The sequence below is a fragment of the Bufo bufo genome, chromosome 8, assembly GCF_905171765.1.
Source record: "Bufo bufo chromosome 8, aBufBuf1.1, whole genome shotgun sequence".
NCBI lineage: Eukaryota > Metazoa > Chordata > Amphibia > Anura > Bufonidae > Bufo > Bufo bufo.
Genome location: NC_053396.1, coordinates 1,352,719 through 1,369,767, shown reverse-complemented (window position 1 = coordinate 1,369,767; position 17,049 = coordinate 1,352,719). Strand labels below are relative to the sequence as shown.

The window sequence follows — 17,049 nt, the reverse complement described above, 5'->3', positions numbered from 1 at the left end:
TATGTACAGATACTGGTGCTGTACTGTATGCACAGATACTGGTGCTGTACTGTATGTACAGATACTGGTGCTGTACTGTATGTACAGATACTGGTGCTGTACTGTATGCACAGATACTGGTGCTGTACTGTATGTACAGATACTGGTGCTGTACTGTATGTACAGATACTGGTGCTGTACTGTATGTACAGATACTGGTGCTGTACTGTATGTACAGATACTGGTGCTGTACTGTATGTACAGATACTGGTGCTGTACTGTATGTACAGATACTGGTGCTGTACTGTATGCACAGATACTGGTGCTGTACTGTATGTACAGATACTGGTGCTGTACTGTATGTACTGGTGCTGTACTGTATGTACTGGTGCTGTACTGTATGCACAGATACTGGTGCTGTACTGTATGTACAGATACTGGTGCTGTACTGTATGTACAGATACTGGTGCTGTACTGTATGTACAGATACTGGTGCTGTACTGTATGTACTGGTGCTGTACTGTATGTACTGGTGCTGTACTGTAGACTGGTGCTGTACTGTATGTACAGATACTGGTGCTGTACTGTATGTACAGATACTGGTGCTGTACTGTATGTACAGATACTGGTGCTGTACTGTATGTACAGATACTGGTGCTGTACTGTATGTACAGATACTGGTGCTGTACTGTATGTACAGATACTGGTGCTGTACTGTATGTACTGGTGCTGTACTGTATGTACTGGTGCTGTACTGTATGTACAGATACTGGTGCTGTACTGTATGCACAGATACTGGTGCTGTACTGTATGTACAGATACTGGTGCTGTACTGTATGTACAGATACTGGTGCTGTACTGAATGTACAGATACTGGTGCTGTACAGATACTGGTGCTGTACTGTATGTACAGATACTGGTGCTGTACTGTATGTACAGATACTGGTGCTGTACTGTATGTACAGATACTGGTGCTGTACTGTGTGTACAGATACTGGTGCTGTACTGTATGTACAGATACTGGTGCTGTACTGTATGTACAGATACTGGTGCTGTACTGTGTGTACAGATACTGGTGCTGTACTGTATGTACAGATACTGGTGCTGCACTGTATGTACAGATACTGGTGCTGAACTGTATGTACAGATACTGGTGCTGTACTGTATGTACTGGTGCTGTATTGTATGTACAGATACTGGTGCTGTACTGTATGTACAGATACTGGTGCTGTACTGTGTGTACAGATACTGGTGCTGTACTGTATGTACAGATACTGGTGCTGTACTGTATGTACAGATACTGGTGCTGTACTGTATGCACAGATACTGGTGCTGTACTGTATGCACAGATACTGGTGCTGTACTGTATGCACAGATACTGGTGCTGTACTGTATGTACAGATACTGGTGCTGTACTGTATGTACAGATACTGGTGCTGTACTGTATGCACAGATACTGGTGCTGTACTGTATGTACAGATACTGGTGCTGTACTGTATGTACTGGTGCTGTATTGTATGTACAGATACTGGTGCTGTACTGTATGTACAGATACTGGTGCTGTACTGTGTGTACAGATACTGGTGCTGTACTGTATGTACAGCTACTGGTGCTGTACTGTATGTACAGATACTGATGCTGTACTGTATGCACAGATACTGGTGCTGTACTGTATGCACAGATACTGGTGCTGTACTGTATGTACAGATACTGGTGCTGTACTGTATGCACAGATACTGGTGCTGTACTGTATGTACAGATACTGGTGCTGTACTGTATGCACAGATACTGGTGCTGTACTGTGTGTACAGATACTGGTGCTGTACTGTATGTACAGATACTGGTGCTGTACTGTATGCACAGATACTGGTGCTGTACTGTATGTACTGGTGCTGTATTGTATGTACAGATACTGGTGCTGTACTGTATGTACAGATACTGGTGCTGTACTGTGTGTACAGATACTGGTGCTGTACTGTGTGTACAGATACTGGTGCTGTACTGTGTGTACAGATACTGGTGCTGTACTGTATGTACAGATACTGGTGCTGTACTGTATGTACAGATACTGGTGCTGTACTGTATGCACAGATACTGGTGCTGTACTGTATGTACAGATACTGGTGCTGTACTGTATGTACAGATACTGGTGCTGTACTGTATGTACAGATACTGGTGCTGTACTGTATGTACAGATACTGGTGCTGTATTGTATGTACAGATACTGGTGCTGTACTGTATGTACAGATACTGGTGCTGTACTGTATGTACAGATACTGGTGCTGTACTGTATGTACAGATACTGGTGCTGTACTGTATGTACTGGTGCTGTACTGTATGTACTGGTGCTGTATTGTATGTACAGATACTGGTGCTGTACTGTATGTACAGATACTGGTGCTGTACTGTATGTACAGATACTGGTGCTGTACTGTATGTACTGGTGCTGTATTGTATGTACAGATACTGGTGCTGTACTGTATGCACAGATACTGGTGCTGTACCGTGTGTACAGATACTGGTGCTGTACTGTATGTACAGATACTGGTGCTGTACTGTATGCACAGATACTGGTGCTGTACTGTATGTACAGATACTGGTGCTGTACCGTATGTACAGATACTGGTGCTGTACCGTATGTACAGATACTGGTGCTGTACTGTATGTACAGATACTGGTGCTGCACTGTATGTACAGATACTGGTGCTGTACTGTATGTACAGATACTGGTGCTGTACTGTATTCACCACCACATGTATCTGCTCCCCAGATAGACTCTGTTTTTTCACCACAGATAAGATGCACACCAAACTTCCTTAGAGATCCGCCGTTCCAACATTAGCATTGGCTGAAGTGCAGATGCTCCTGCTTCCCCCTGCCTCCACTCAGAATCGCCAATCCAACCCAGTATACAACAACCAGCCAATCACGGCAAGCGATGTACCGGTATTTTCTGTGCACACTGCATACAAAGCCTGCTTGGATTGGGTGGGTCAGCTCTCCCTGTCTTCAGGACGATCTGAGCGGTAATACGCAATGTGATACTGCCGGCATGAGAAAACCTCTGAGAGCGGGGAGAGGGGGCTGCTTCAGGAGCGGCTGGCCGGGATGCAGCGCACGGTGGCTCAGCTAGAGGGTGCCTGTCCCTGAAGCTGGAGAAGGACAACTTCTCCGGACCGGCTAGGAAGTAAGTTTCAGCACGCCGTATACCGGCGTATAAGACGACACCCGGCGTATAAGACGACACCCGGCGTAAAAGACGACACCCGGCGTAAAAGACGACACCCGCCGTATAAGACGACACCCGGCGTATAAGACGACACCCGGCGTATAAGACGACACCCGGCGTATAAGACGACACCCGGCGTATAAGACGACACCCGGCGTATAAGACGACACCCGGCGTATAAGACGACACCCGGCGTATAAGACGACACCCGGCGTATAAGACGACACCCGACTTTTGAGAAGATTTTCATATGTTAAAAAGTAGTCCTTTAATACAGCAGTTTGACAGAACGTTGTGTCTTCTCTCACCTTCACGTAGTAGGGCAACGTGGGCTTCACATAGAGCGGGGTCCTGATCAGTTTTAGGGTGTACGGAGTTGTCACAAATTTGACGTCCGAGTTTTCACTCTCTTCTGACTGAGAACCTGAGAACAGAGAATAGGATGCAGAAAAGAACCCACAGACAAGCTCCGCCCTCAGCGCACACACGTGCCACATGCCATGCTTAAAGGGGATGTCCAGAATTATAAACCACAACATCTTTCTTCCAGAAATAGCGCTACACCTGTCTGCGGGTCGTGTCTGGGATTGCAGCTCCAGTCAATACCACACACAACCTGAAGACAGTGGGGGGGCGCTGTCAGAGAGGAAGCAGCCATGTTGTCTAATCCTGAACAACCCCTTAAAATCTTTGAGCTTAGTTATCATGACCCGAGTCGCCCACTCCCTGCTAATGTGGCCCCATCTGCAGGACTGGCTTAGGAACTGGAACTCCTGTGAGTCAATCTCAGGCCCAGTTCACACTCATCTTCCAGGACCAGGCTGCAGCGATGCGTAGGGGGGGTGGTCTCCATTACCTTCAGTCTCCTCCACGGTGGCCGTTATATACAGGAAGGCTCCGTCTAGATCCTCCAGCTGCGAATATCCGAGCTCCTGCACCGCCTGCCGCCCCCGGAACTGGAACACGGCTTCTCCATCAGTCATCTGCAGAAGATGGGGCATCTGAGCACTGCGCACCAGTGAGGGGGGGGGGAGGGGGGACCGAGGGGGAGGAGGGTGATGGGGGGAGGACAGGGAGGAGTCACAGGAGATTGGAGGGGGTGATGGGGGAGGAGTCACAGGAGATTGGAGGAGGGTGATGGGGGAGGAGTCACAGGAGATTGGAGGAGGGTGATGGGGGAGGAGTCACAGGAGATTGGAGGAGGGTGATGGGGGAGGAGTCACAGGAGATTGGAGGAGGGTGATGGGGGAGGAGTCACAGGAGATTGGAGGAGGGTGATGGGGGAGGAGTCACAGGAGATTGGAGGAGGGTGATGGGGGAGGAGTCACAGGAGATTGGAGGAGGGTGATGGGGGAGGAGTCACAGGAGATTGGAGGGGGTGATGGGGGAGGAGTCACAGGAGATTGGAGGAGGTGATGGGGGAGGAGTCACAGGAGATTGGAGGAGGGTGATGGGGGAGGAGTCACAGGAGATTGGAGGAGGGTGATGGGGGAGGAGTCACAGGAGATTGGAGGAGGGTGATGGGGGAGGAGTCACAGGAGATTGGAGGAGGGTGATGGGGGAGGAGTCACAGGAGATTGGAGGGGGGTGATGGGGGAGGAGTCACAGGAGATTGGAGGAGGGTGATGGGGGAGGAGTCACAGGAGATTGGAGGAGGGTGATGGGGGAGGAGTCACAGGAGATTGGAGGAGGGTGATGGGGGAGGAGTCACAGGAGATTGGAGGAGGGTGATGGGGGAGGAGTCACAGGAGATTGGAGGAGGGTGATGGGGGAGGAGTCACAGGAGATTGGAGGGGGGTGATGGGGGAGGAGTCACAGGAGATTGGAGGAGGGTGATGGGGGAGGAGTCACAGGAGATTGGAGGAGGGTGATGGGGGAGGAGTCACAGGAGATTGGAGGAGGGTGATGGGGGAGGAGTCACAGGAGATTGGAGGAGGGTGATGGGGGAGGAGTCACAGGAGATTGGAGGAGGGTGATGGGGGAGGAGTCACAGGAGATTGGAGGAGGGTGATGGGGGAGGAGTCACAGGAGATTGGAGGAGGGTGATGGGGGAGGAGTCACAGGAGATTGGAGGAGGGTGATGGGGGGAGGACAGGGAGGAGTCACAGGAGATTGGAGGGGTGATGGGGGAGGAGTCACAGGAGATTGGAGGGGGGTGATGGGGGAGGACAGGGGGGAGTCACAGGAGATTGGAGGGGGGTGATGGGGGAGGACAGGGAGGAGTCACAGGAGATTGGAGGGGAGTGATGGGGGAGGAGTCACAGGAGATTGGAGGGGAGTGATGGGGGAGGAGTCACAGGAGATTGGAGGAGGGTGATGGGGGGAGGACAGGGAGGAGTCACAGGAGATTGGAGGAGGGTGATGGGGGTAGGACAAGGAGGTGTCACAGGAGATTTGAGGGGGGTGATGGGGGAGGAGTCACAGGAGATTGGAGGGGGGTGATGGGGAGGACAGGGAGGAGTCACAGGAGATTGGAGGGGGTGATGGGGGGAGGACAGGGAGGTGTCACAGGAGATTGGAGGGGGATGATGGGGGAGGACAGGGAGGAGTCACAGGAGATTGGAGGGGGTGATGGGGGAGGAGTCACAGGAGATTGGAGGGGGGTGATGGGGGAGGAGTCACAGGAGATTGGAGGGGGGTGATGGGGGGAGGACAAGGAGGTGTCACAGGAGATTGGAGGAGGTGATGGGGGAGGACAAGGAGGTGTCACAGGAGATTGGAGGGGGATGATGGGGAGGACAGGGAGGTGTCACAGGAGATTGGAGGGGGGTGATGGGGGGAGGAGTCACAGGAGATTGGAGGGGGGTGATGGGGGGAGGAGTCACAGGAGATTGGAGGAGGTGATGGGGAGGACAAGGAGGTGTCACAGGAGATTGGAGGAGGTGATGGGGGAGGACAAGGAGGTGTCACAGGAGATTGGAGGGGGGTGATGGGGGGAGGACAGGGAGGTGTCACAGGAGATTGGAGGGGGATGATGGGGGAGGACAAGGAGGTGTCACAGGAGATTGGAAGAGGTGATGGGGGGAGGACAAGGAGGTGTCACAGGAGATTGGAGGGGGATGATGGGGGAGGACAAGGAGGTGTCACAGGAGATTGGAGGGGGGTGATGGGGGAGGAGTCACAGGAGATTGGAGGGGGGTGATGGGGGAGGAAAGGGAGGTGTCACAGCAGATTGGAGGGGGATGATGGGGGGAGGACAAGGAGGTGTCACAGGAGATTGGAGGAGGTGATGGGGGAGGACAAGGAGGAGTCACAGGAGATTGGAGGGGGGTGATGGGGGGAGGACAGGGCGGTGTCACAGGAGATTGGAGGGGGGTGATGGGGGAAGGACAGGGCGGTGTCACAGGAGATTGGAGGGGGGTGATGGGGAGGACAGGGAGGTGTCACAGGAGATTGGAGGGGGTGATGGGGGGAGGACAGGGAGGTGTCACAGGAGATTGGAGGGGGATGATGGGGGAGGACAGGGAGGAGTCACAGGAGATTGGAGGAGGTGATGGGGGAGGACAAGGAGGTGTCACAGGAGATTGGAGGAGGGTGCTGGGGGGGAGGAGTCACAGGAGATTGGAGGGAGGGTGATTGGGGGGAGGACAGGGAGGAGTCACAGGAGATTGAAGGGGGGTGATTGGGGGGGAGGACAGGGAGGAGTCACAGGAGATTGGAGGAGGGTGATGGGGGGAGGAGTTACAGGAGATTGGAGGGGGGTGATTGGGGGGAGGACAGGGAGGAGTCACAGGAGATTGGAGGGGGGTGATTGGGGGGAGGACAGGGAGGAGTCACAGGAGATTGGAGGGGGGTGATGGGGGGAGGACAGGGAGGAGGCACAGGAGATTGGAGGGGGGTGATGGGGGGAGGACAGGGAGGAGTCACAGGAGATTGGAGGGGGGTGATTGGGGGGGGGAGGACAGCGAGGAGTCACAGGAGATTGGAGGGGGGTGATGGGGGGGAGGACAGGGAGGTGTCACAGGAGATTGGAGGGGGGTGATGGGGGAGGTGTCACAGGAGATTGGAGGGGGGGTGATGGGGGGAGGACAGGGAGGAGTCACAGGAGATTGGAGGGGGGTGATTGGGGGGGGAGGACAGGGAGGAGTCACAGGAGATTGGAGGGGGGTGATGGGGGGGAGGAGTCACAGGAGATTGGAGGGGGGGTGATTGGGGGGGAGGACAGGGAGGTGTCACAGGAGATTGGAGGAGGGTGAAGGGGGGAGAACAAGGAGGTGTCACAGGAGATTGGAGGGGGTTGATTGGGGGGGGGGGGGAGGACAGGGAGGTGTCACAGGAGATTGGAGGAGGTGATGGGGGAGGACAGGGAGTGGTCAAAGGAGATGGGAGGGGGGTGATGGGGGAGGACAGGGAGGTGTCATAGGAGATTGGAGGAGGGTGATGGGGGGAGGGCAAGGAGGTGTCACAGGAGATTGGAGGGGGGTGATGGGGGAGGACAGGAAGGTGTCACAGGAGATTGGAGGGGGGTGATGGGGGGAGGACAAGGAGGTGTCACAGGAGATTGGAGGGGGATGATGGGGGGGAGGAGTCACAGGAGATTGGAGGGGGTGATGGGGGAGGAGTCACAGGAGATTGGAGGGGGTGATGGGGGAGGAGTCAAAGGAGATTAAAGGGGGGGGATGGGGGGAGGACAAGGAGGTGTCACAGGAGATTGGAGGGGGGTGATGGGGGAGGAGTCACAGGAGATTGGAGGGGGTGATGGGGGGAGGACAGGGAGGTGTCACAGGAGATTGGAGAGGACAGGGAGGTGTCACAGGAGATTGGAGGGGGGTGATTGGGGAGGACAGGGAGGTGTCACAGGAGATTGGAGGAGGGTGATGAGGGGGAGGAGTCACAGGAGATTGGAGGGGGTGATGGAGGGAGGACAGGAAGGTGTCACAGGAGATTGGAGGGGGGTGATGGGGGAGGAGTCACAGGAGATTGGAGGGGGGTGATGGGGGAGGACAGGGAGGGGTCACAGGAGATTGGGGGGGGAGGACAGGAAGGTGTCACAGGAGATTGGAGGGGGGTGATGGGGGAGGACAGGGAGGTGTCATAGGAGATTGGAGGAGGGTGATGGGGGGAGGGCAAGGAGGTGTCACAGGAGATTGGAGGGGGGGTGATGGGGGAGGACAGGAAGGTGTCACAGGAGATTGGAGGGGGGTGATGGGGGGAGGACAAGGAGGTGTCACAGGAGATTGGAGGGGGATGATGGGGGGGAGGAGTCACAGGAGATTGGAGGGGGGTGATGGGGGAGGAGTCACAGGAGATTGGAGGGGGGTGATGGGGGAGGAGTCAAAGGAGATTAAAGGGGGGTGATGGGGGGAGGACAAGGAGGTGTCACATGAGATTGGAGGGGGGTGATGGGGGAGGAGTCACAGGAGATTGGAGGGGGTGATGGGGGGAGGACAGGGAGGTGTCACAGGAGATTGGAGAGGACAGGGAGGTGTCACAGGAGATTGGAGGGGGGTGATTGGGGAGGACAGGGAGGTGTCACAGGAGATTGGAGGAGGGTGATGAGGGGGAGGAGTCACAGTAGATTGGAGGGGGTGATGGGGGGAGGACAGGAAGGTGTCACAGGAGATTGGAGGGGGGTGATGGGGAGGAGTCACAGGAGATTGGAGGGGGGTGATGGGGGAGGACAGGGAGGGGTCACAGGAGATTGGGGGGAGGACAGGAAGGTGTCACAGGAGATTGGAGGGGGGTGATGGGGGAGGAGTCACAGGAGATTGGAGGGGGGTGATGGGGGAGGACAGGGAGGGGTCACAGGAGATTGGAGGGGGGTGATGGGGGAGGACAGGGAGGGGTCACAGGAGATTGGAGGGGGGTGATGGGGGAGGACAGGAGGTGTCACAGGAGATTGGAGGGGGGTGATTGAGGGGGGAGGACAGGGAGGTGTCACAGGAGATTGGAGGGGGGTAATCGGGATGACAGGTGGGTAGGGGAGCTACGATGGGTGGGGGTCACTTACTGTCTGCACATCGATGCAGTTCGCCATCATCCTCCGCCTGCCGCTCTCTATTAACCCGTAGCGGATGAAGACTTTCGCCCGCTCCACTTTTTTAGTGTAATAATAACTGTAAAATAATAAGTTGTATTCTCACAAGTTCATGATCTCTGCTTGCTGTCTGTAAATAGGCACGCTCTTAGTTACAGGCTGAAAACCCATCCTGACCTTACACTTCTCACAGCAGAGGATCTGATACAGTTTCATCCAGATATAATATTCTAAGGGGAATTTATCACATATACAAATGTATTAGGTGTCACGGCGGACAGGAACTCAGATAGACAGACAACCAAATACACAAGTGTCTAGGCGAGATGCTGGGGACAGGTCCCCTCCTAGCACATCCCTGACTTCTCTCCCTATGCTGCTAAGCCCACATTAAGACCTAAATGGTAGGAATGAAGTGTCCTCATGCCTGGACTGCAAACACCCTAGAATCCCCGAGATGGTGAAAGGGGAGAAGGGGCAGAAGACACACAAATAGCCTAGACCGCAAACAGAAATCAAACTTATCAGAGCTGGAACAGACAATCCTTCCTTCCTTGAATCCAAGGCCAGACTGAAAGCTATAACCCGCACGGCCCTCTGGGATTGAAGGCAATTTAAGCCAATGACCCCACCCAGAGCACCTGAAGGAAGGCGGATCCAGCAGGATTCCAAAACAAACAAAAGGTTAGACACGTGCAGCCAATCTGACAGACCTCCGCACACCGTCTGAGCCGGGCATGACATTATGTCAGTGTAATACTGGAGGAGGAGTCTCAAACCTCCCTTTATAGTCCCTAAAAGTGGAATTCAGTGATGTAATTCTACCTGTAACCATAAAGGGGTCCTTGCAACATAGAGACTTAAAGGGGTTGTCCGGGTTCAGAGCTGAACCCGGACATACCCTTATTTTCACCCAGGCAGCCCCCCTTAGACTAGCATCGGAGCATCTCATGCTCCGATTTGCTCCCTTGCACTGCGCTAGATCACGCAGGGCAAGGGCTTTTTTTTTTTATCATAACACACTGCCGGGGGAAGCTTCCGCCCGGCAGTGTGTTCGGTGACGTCACAGGCTCTGATGGGCGAGCTTTAGCGCTGCCCTAGCCGTTTTACTGGCTAGGGCAGCAGCAGCGCTAAAGCCCGCCCATCAGTGCCGGTGAGGTCACCGGGCTTCCTGGCAGCCCCATGGAGAGCCCCAGTACGTCACCGGAACTCCTAAAAATGCCTTTGCCCTGCGCGATTTAGCGCAGGGCAAAGGTGAGCATCGGAGCATGAACTGCTCCGATGCTCAAGTCAGGAGGGCTGCCTGGGTGACTCTAGTGGTGGCTGTATAATCTGTATGTAGTGAGCTCCCTCTAGTGGTGGCTGTATAATCTGTATGTAGTGAGCTCCCTCTAGTGGTGGCTGTATAATCTGTATGTAGTGAGCTCCCTCTAGTGGTGACTGTATAATCTGTATGTAGTGAGCCCCCTCTAGTGGTAGCTGTATAATCTGTATGTAGTGAGCTCCCTCTAGTGGTGACTGTATAATCTGTATGTAGTGAGCTCCCTCTAGTGGTGGCTGTATAATCTGTATGTAGTGAGCTCCCTGTAGTGGTGGCTGTATAATCTGTATGTAGTGAGCTCCCTCTAGTGGTGGCTGTATAATCTGTATGTAGTAAGCTCCCTCTAGAGGTGGCTGTATAATCTGTATGTAGTGAGCTCCCTCTAGTGGTGGCTGTATAATCTGTATGTAGTGATCTCCCCCTAGTGGTGACTGTATAATCTGTATGTAGTGAGCTCACTCTAGTGGTAGCTGTTTAATCTGTATCTAGTGAGCTCCCCCTAGTGGTGACTGTATAATCTGTATGTAGTGAGCTCCCTCTAGTGGTGACTGTATATCTGTATGTAGTGAGCTCCCTCTAGTGGTGGCTGTATAATCTGTATGTAGTGAGCTCCCTCTAGTGGTGGCTGTATAATCTGTATGTAGTGAGCTCCCTCTAGTGGTGGCTGTATAATCTGTATGTAGTGAGCTCCTCTAGTGGTGACTGTATAATCTGTATGTAGTGAGCTCCCTCTAGTGGTGACTGTATAACCTGTATGTAGTGAGCTCCCTCTAGTGGTGGATGTATAATCTGTATGTAGTGAGCTTACTCTAGTGGTGGCTGTATAATCTGTATGTAGTGAGCTCCCTCTAGTGGTGGCTGTATAATCTGTATGTAGTGAGCTCCCTCTAGTGGTGGCTGTATAATCTGTATGTAGTGAGCTCCCTCTAGTGGTGGCTGTATAATCTGTATGTAGTGAGCTCCCTCTAGTGGTGGATGTATAATCTGTATGTAGTGAGCTCCCTCTAGTGGTGGCTGTATAATCTGTATGTAGTGAGCTCCCTCTAGTGGTGGATGTATAATCTGTATGTAGTGAGCTTACTCTAGTGGTGGCTGTATAATCTGTATGTAGTGAGCTCCCTCTAGTGGTGGCTGTATAATCTGTATGTAGTGAGCTCCCTCTAGTGGTGGCTGTATAATCTGTATGTAGTGAGCTCCCTCTAGTGGTGGCTGTATAATCTGTATGTAGTGAGCTCCCTCTAGTGGTGGATGTATAATCTGTATGTAGTGAGCTCCCTCTAGTGGTGGCTGTATAATCTGCATATAGTGATCTCCCTCTAGTGGTGACTGTATAATCTGTAGTGAGCTCCCCCTAGTGGTGACTGTATAATCTGTATGTAGTGAGCTCCCTCTAGTGGTGGATGTATAATCTGTATGTAGTGAGCTCCCCCTAGTGGTGACTGTATAATCTGTATACAACGAGCTCCCTCTAGTGGTGGCTGTATGATCTGTATGTAGTGAGCTCCCTCTAGTGGTGGCTGTATAATCTGTATGTAGTGATCTCCATCTAGTGGTGACTGTATAATCTGTAGTGAGCTCCCCCTAGTGGTGACTGTATAATCTGTATGTAGTGAGCTCCCTCTAGTGGTGGATGTATAATCTGTATGTAGTGAGCTCCCCCTAGTGGTGACTGTATAATCTGTATGTAGTGAGCTCCCTCTAGTGGTGACTGTATGTAGTGAGCTCCCTCTGGTGGTGACTGTATAATCTGTATGTAGTGAGCTCCCTCTAGTGGTGGCTGTATAATCTGTATGTAGTGAGCTCCCTCTAGTGGTGGCTGTATAACCTGCATGTAGTGAGCTCCCTCTAGTGGTGGCTGTATAATCTGTATGTAGTGAGCTCCCCCTAGTGGTGGCTGTATAATCTGTATGTCGTGAGCTCCCTCTAGTGGTGACTGTATAATCTGTATGTAGTGAGCTCCCTCTAGTGGTGGCTGTATAATCTGTATGTAGTGAGCTGCATAATCTGTATGTAGTGAGCTCCCTCTAGTGGTGTCTGTATAATCTGTATGTAGTGAGCTCCCTCAAGTGGTGGCTGTATAATCTGTATGTAGTGAGCTCCCTCTAGTGGCAGCTGTATAATCTGTATGTAGTGAGCTCCCTCTAGTGGTGGCTGTATAATCTGTATATAGTGAGCTCCCTCTAGTGGTGGCTGTATAATCTGTATGTAGTGAGCTCCCTCTAGTGGTGGCTGTATAATCTGTATGTAGTGAGCTCCCTCTAGTGGTGGCTGTATATCTGTATGTAGTGAGCTCCCTCTAGTGGTGGCTGTATAATCTGTATGTAGTGAGCTCCTTCTAGTGGTGGCTGTATAGTCTGTATGTAGTGAGCTCCCTCTAGTGGTGGCTGTATAATCTGTATGTAGAGAGCTCCCTCTAGTGGTGGCTGTATAATCTGTATGTAGTGAGCTCCCTCTAGTGGTGGCTGTATAATCTGTATGTAGTGAGCTCCCTCTAGTGGTGACTGTATAACCTGTATGTAGTGAGCTCCCTCTAGTGGTGACTGTATGTAGTGAGCTCCTTCTAGTGGTGGCTGTATAGTCTGTATGTAGTGAGCTCCCTCTAGTGGTGACTGTATGTAGTGAGCTCCTTCTAGTGGTGGCTGTATAATCTGTATGTAGTGAGCTCCCTCTAGTGGTGGCTGTATAATCTGTATGTAGTGAGCTCCCTCTAGTGGTAGCTGTATAATCTGTATGTAGTGAGCTTCCTCTAGTGGTGGCTGTATAATCTGTATATAGTGAGCTCCCTCTAGTGGTGGCTGTATAATCTGTATGTAGTGAGCTCCCTCTTGTGGTGGCTGTATAATCTGTATGTAGTGAGCTCCCTCTTGTGGTGACTGTATAATCTGTATGTAGTGAGCTTCCTCTAGTGGTGGCTGTATAATCTGTATGTAGTGAGCTTCCCTTAGTGGTGGCTGTATAATCTGTATGTAGTGAGCTCCCTCTAGTGGTGACTGTATAATCTGTATGCAGTGAGCTCCCTCTAGTGGTGACTGTATAATCTGTATGCAGTGAGCTCCCTCTAGTGGTGACTGTATAATCTGTATGCAGTGAGCTCCCTCTAGTGGTGGCTGTATAATCTGTATGTAGTGAGCTCCCTCTAGTGGTGGCTGTATAATCTGTATATAGTGAGCTCCCTCTAGTGGTGGCTGTATAATCTGTATGTAGTGAGCTCCCTCTTGTGGTGACTGTATAATCTGTATGTAGTGAGCTCCCTCTAGTGGTGGCTGTATAATCTGTATGTAGTGAGCTCCCTCTAGTGGTGGCTGTATAATCTGTATGTAGTGAGCTCCCTCTAGTGGTGGTTGTATAATCTGTATGTAGTGAGCTCCCTCTAGTGGTGACTGTATAATCTGTATGCAGTGAGCTCCCTCTAGCGGTGACTGTATAATCTGTATGCAGTGAGCTCCCTCTAGTGGTGACTGTATAATCTGTATGCAGTGAGCTCCCTCTAGTGGTGGCTGTATAATCTGTATGCAGTGAGCTCCCTCTAGTGGTGGCTGTATAATCTGTATATAGTGAGCTCCCTCTAGTGGTGGCTGTATAATCTGTATGTAGTGAGCTGTGAGCTCCCTCTAGTGGTGGCTGTATAATCTGTATGTAGTGAGCTCCCTCTAGTGGAGGCTGTATAATCTGTTGTAGTGAGCTCCCTCTAGTGGTGGCTGTATAATCTGTATGTAGTGAGCTCCCTCTAGTGGTGACTGTATAATCTGTATGTAGTGAGCTCCCTCTAGTGGTGGCTGTATAATCTGTATGTAGTGAGCTCCCTCTAGTGGTGGCTGTATAATCTGTATGTAGTGAGCTCCCTCTAGTGGTGGCTGTATAATCTGTATGTAGTGATCTCCCTCTAGTGGTGGCTGTATAATCTCTATGTAGTGAGCTCCCTCTAGTGGTGGCTGTATAATCTGTATGTAGTGAGCTCCCTCTAGTGGTGGCTGTATAATCTGTATGTAGTGAGCTCCCTCTAGTGGTGGCTGTATAATCTGTATGTAGTAATCTCCCTCTAGTGGTGGCTGTATAATCTGTATGTAGTGAGCTCCCCCTAGCGGTGACTGTATAATCTGTATGTAGTGAGCTCCCTCTAGTGGTGGCTGTATAATCTGTATGCAGTGAGCTCCCTCTAGTGGAGCGTGCACAGTCCAACATGGAGCGTGCACAGAACACGTCGGGACATTAAGTTATAGTATTGCAAGTAGCAGAAAAGGTGGGATGGAAAAGCAAGTATAAAGAAATACAGAATCCAACCATGTGGCTCCCCACCTAGATAAAAGACCACGATTCACGACACGTACGCAATACAGACCCGGCTAGTGGCACCTCCGAGACCCCCCGACATGTGTTTGGATTCAGCTTCCTCAGGGGCCGTGTTCTGTGCACTCTCCATGTTGTGGTTGTCTTTGACCATTTATTTGTTTTATCGATTTCAATAAGGAAATATTTTTGGATGTATATTTTTGGCTCTGCGGAGCGCCTGGGCTTGTCCCATCTAGCAGCGTCCTATACAAGCGTATTCCGGTTTTGTGTTTTACTGCCCATTGGCATCTTGCTGTATATATCCTGATGAGGAATGACTCCCAGCATGCTGAAGGTTCGTGGCCACTTACCTTGCCTTCACCGTTACAGTGAACGTGTCAAACGTCTCGTACGATATGAAGTTTTGCTGCGGTTCGATGGTGACAAAGAATCTGGGCAGGACTGGAAGACAGAGAGGTGACGTGAGACGCCATGTTCTGCAACTGCCGCTCCGACCAGATGTAACGATGGGAGAATGAAAATACCGTATTCCTTTACGTCAAACACCGCAGCGGTGGCGGTCGAGTAGTCTGCGCCGTAGACAGCTTCCATCTTCCATGTCCCAAATCTGAGGGTGAGAAGGGTGAATTTGGGTTTTACGGGAGCGTTTGAGGCACTCCGATTGTCTGCAGCTTTCTAATAGATTTTGTTGTTCAGTTACTCACCATTTTCAAGATCTCTGCTTGCTGTTAGGGAACAGAACTTATATAAGGTAGGTTGCTGTGAGACCAGGATTAGGTCCCTAGGGGTTTCCATTCACTAATAGCAGGCAGAGGTCTTGAGAGTGAAGAGCCTCTGCTGGCTCTTCAGGTGTTACCGGCCCTTTAAAGGTTTTTCCGGAGACATTAGCGCACTGAAATGTGATGGCGGCCGGAGCGGAGACATCCTCTGACGGGGGGGGGGGGCACGTACTTGGGGTTGGCTGGAATCTTAAATTCAGGAAAGGAGATGATTCCAGTGGCGTCCGGCTGCGTGATCACATCCATCTTCACCTCGTCCGGATCCTTCATGAACGGTAGAAATGATCTCGTTAGTGTCCTCACACGTCCCCCAACACAGCGCACCCCAAATACCAACTCTCTCCAGTCACATCCAGAGCTGCAGTCACATTTCTGCTGTTACCTCATGTCTTATCCTCCAGTCACTCCCAGAGCTGCAGTCACATTTCTGCTGTTTCCTCATGTCTTATCCTCCAGTCACTCCCAGAGCTGCAGTCACATTTCTGCTGTTTCCTCATGTCTTATCCTCCAGTCACTCCCAGAGCTGCAGTCACATTTCTGCCGTTTCCTCATGTCTTATCCTCCAGTCACTCCCAGAGCTGCAGTCACATTTCTGCTGTTTCCTCATGTCTTATCCTCCAGTCACTCCCAGAGCTGCAGTCACATTTCTGCTGTTACCTCATGTCTTATCCTCCAGTCACTCCCAGAGCTGCAGTCACATTTCTGCTGTTTCCTCATGTCTTATCCTCCTGTCACTCCCAGAGCTGCAGTCACATTTCTGCTGTTACCTCATGTCTTATCCTCCAGTCACATCCAGAGCTGCAGTCACATTTCTGCTGTTACCTCATGTCTTATCCTCCAGTCACTCCCAGAGCTGCAGTCACATTTCTGCTGTTTCCTCATGTCTTATCCTCCTGTCACTCCCAGAGCTGCAGTCACATTTCTGCTGTTACCTCATGTCTTATCCTCCTGTCACTCCCAGAGCTGCAGTCACATTTCTGCTGTTTCCTCATGTCTTATCCTCCAGTCACTCCCAGAGCTGCAGTCACATTTCTGCTGTTACCTCATGTCTTATCCTCCAGTCACTCCCAGAGCTGCAGTCACATTTCTGCTGTTTCCTCATGTCTTATCCTCCTGTCACTCCCAGAGCTGCAGTCACATTTCTGCTGTTACCTCATGTCTTATCCTCCTGTCACTCCCAGAGCTGCAGTCACATTTCTGCCGTTTCCTCATGTCTTATCCTCCAGTCACTCCCAGAGCTGCAGTCACATTTCTGCCGTTACCTCATGTCTTATCCTCCAGTCACTCCCAGAGCTGCAGTCACATTTCTGCTGTTTCCTCATGTCTTATCCTCCAGTCACTCCCAGAGCTGCAGTCACATTTCTCCTGTTACATCATGTCTTATCCTCCAGTCACTTCCAGAGCTGCAGTCACATTTCTCCTGTTACATCATGTCTTAGGCCTCTTGCACACGGCCGTTGTGCTCCCGTGGCTG

General features: G+C 51.5%; 1 protein-coding gene across 1 annotated transcript in view; it reads right to left on the bottom strand.

The window, feature by feature from the left end:
- C5 (complement C5) overlaps positions 1 to 17,049 on the bottom strand; it is a 94,922-nt gene that overhangs the window by 66,157 nt on the left and 11,716 nt on the right. Inside the window, exons 5-10 of the mRNA XM_040406009.1 lie at positions 15,748 to 15,839; positions 15,321 to 15,403; positions 15,147 to 15,237; positions 9,159 to 9,264; positions 4,065 to 4,191; positions 3,517 to 3,632 (exon numbers count right to left, since the gene is read on the bottom strand). Coding sequence (XP_040261943.1) covers positions 3,517 to 3,632; positions 4,065 to 4,191; positions 9,159 to 9,264; positions 15,147 to 15,237; positions 15,321 to 15,403; positions 15,748 to 15,839 — 615 coding nt within the window. The remainder of the gene's footprint in view (positions 1 to 3,516; positions 3,633 to 4,064; positions 4,192 to 9,158; positions 9,265 to 15,146; positions 15,238 to 15,320; positions 15,404 to 15,747; positions 15,840 to 17,049) is intronic.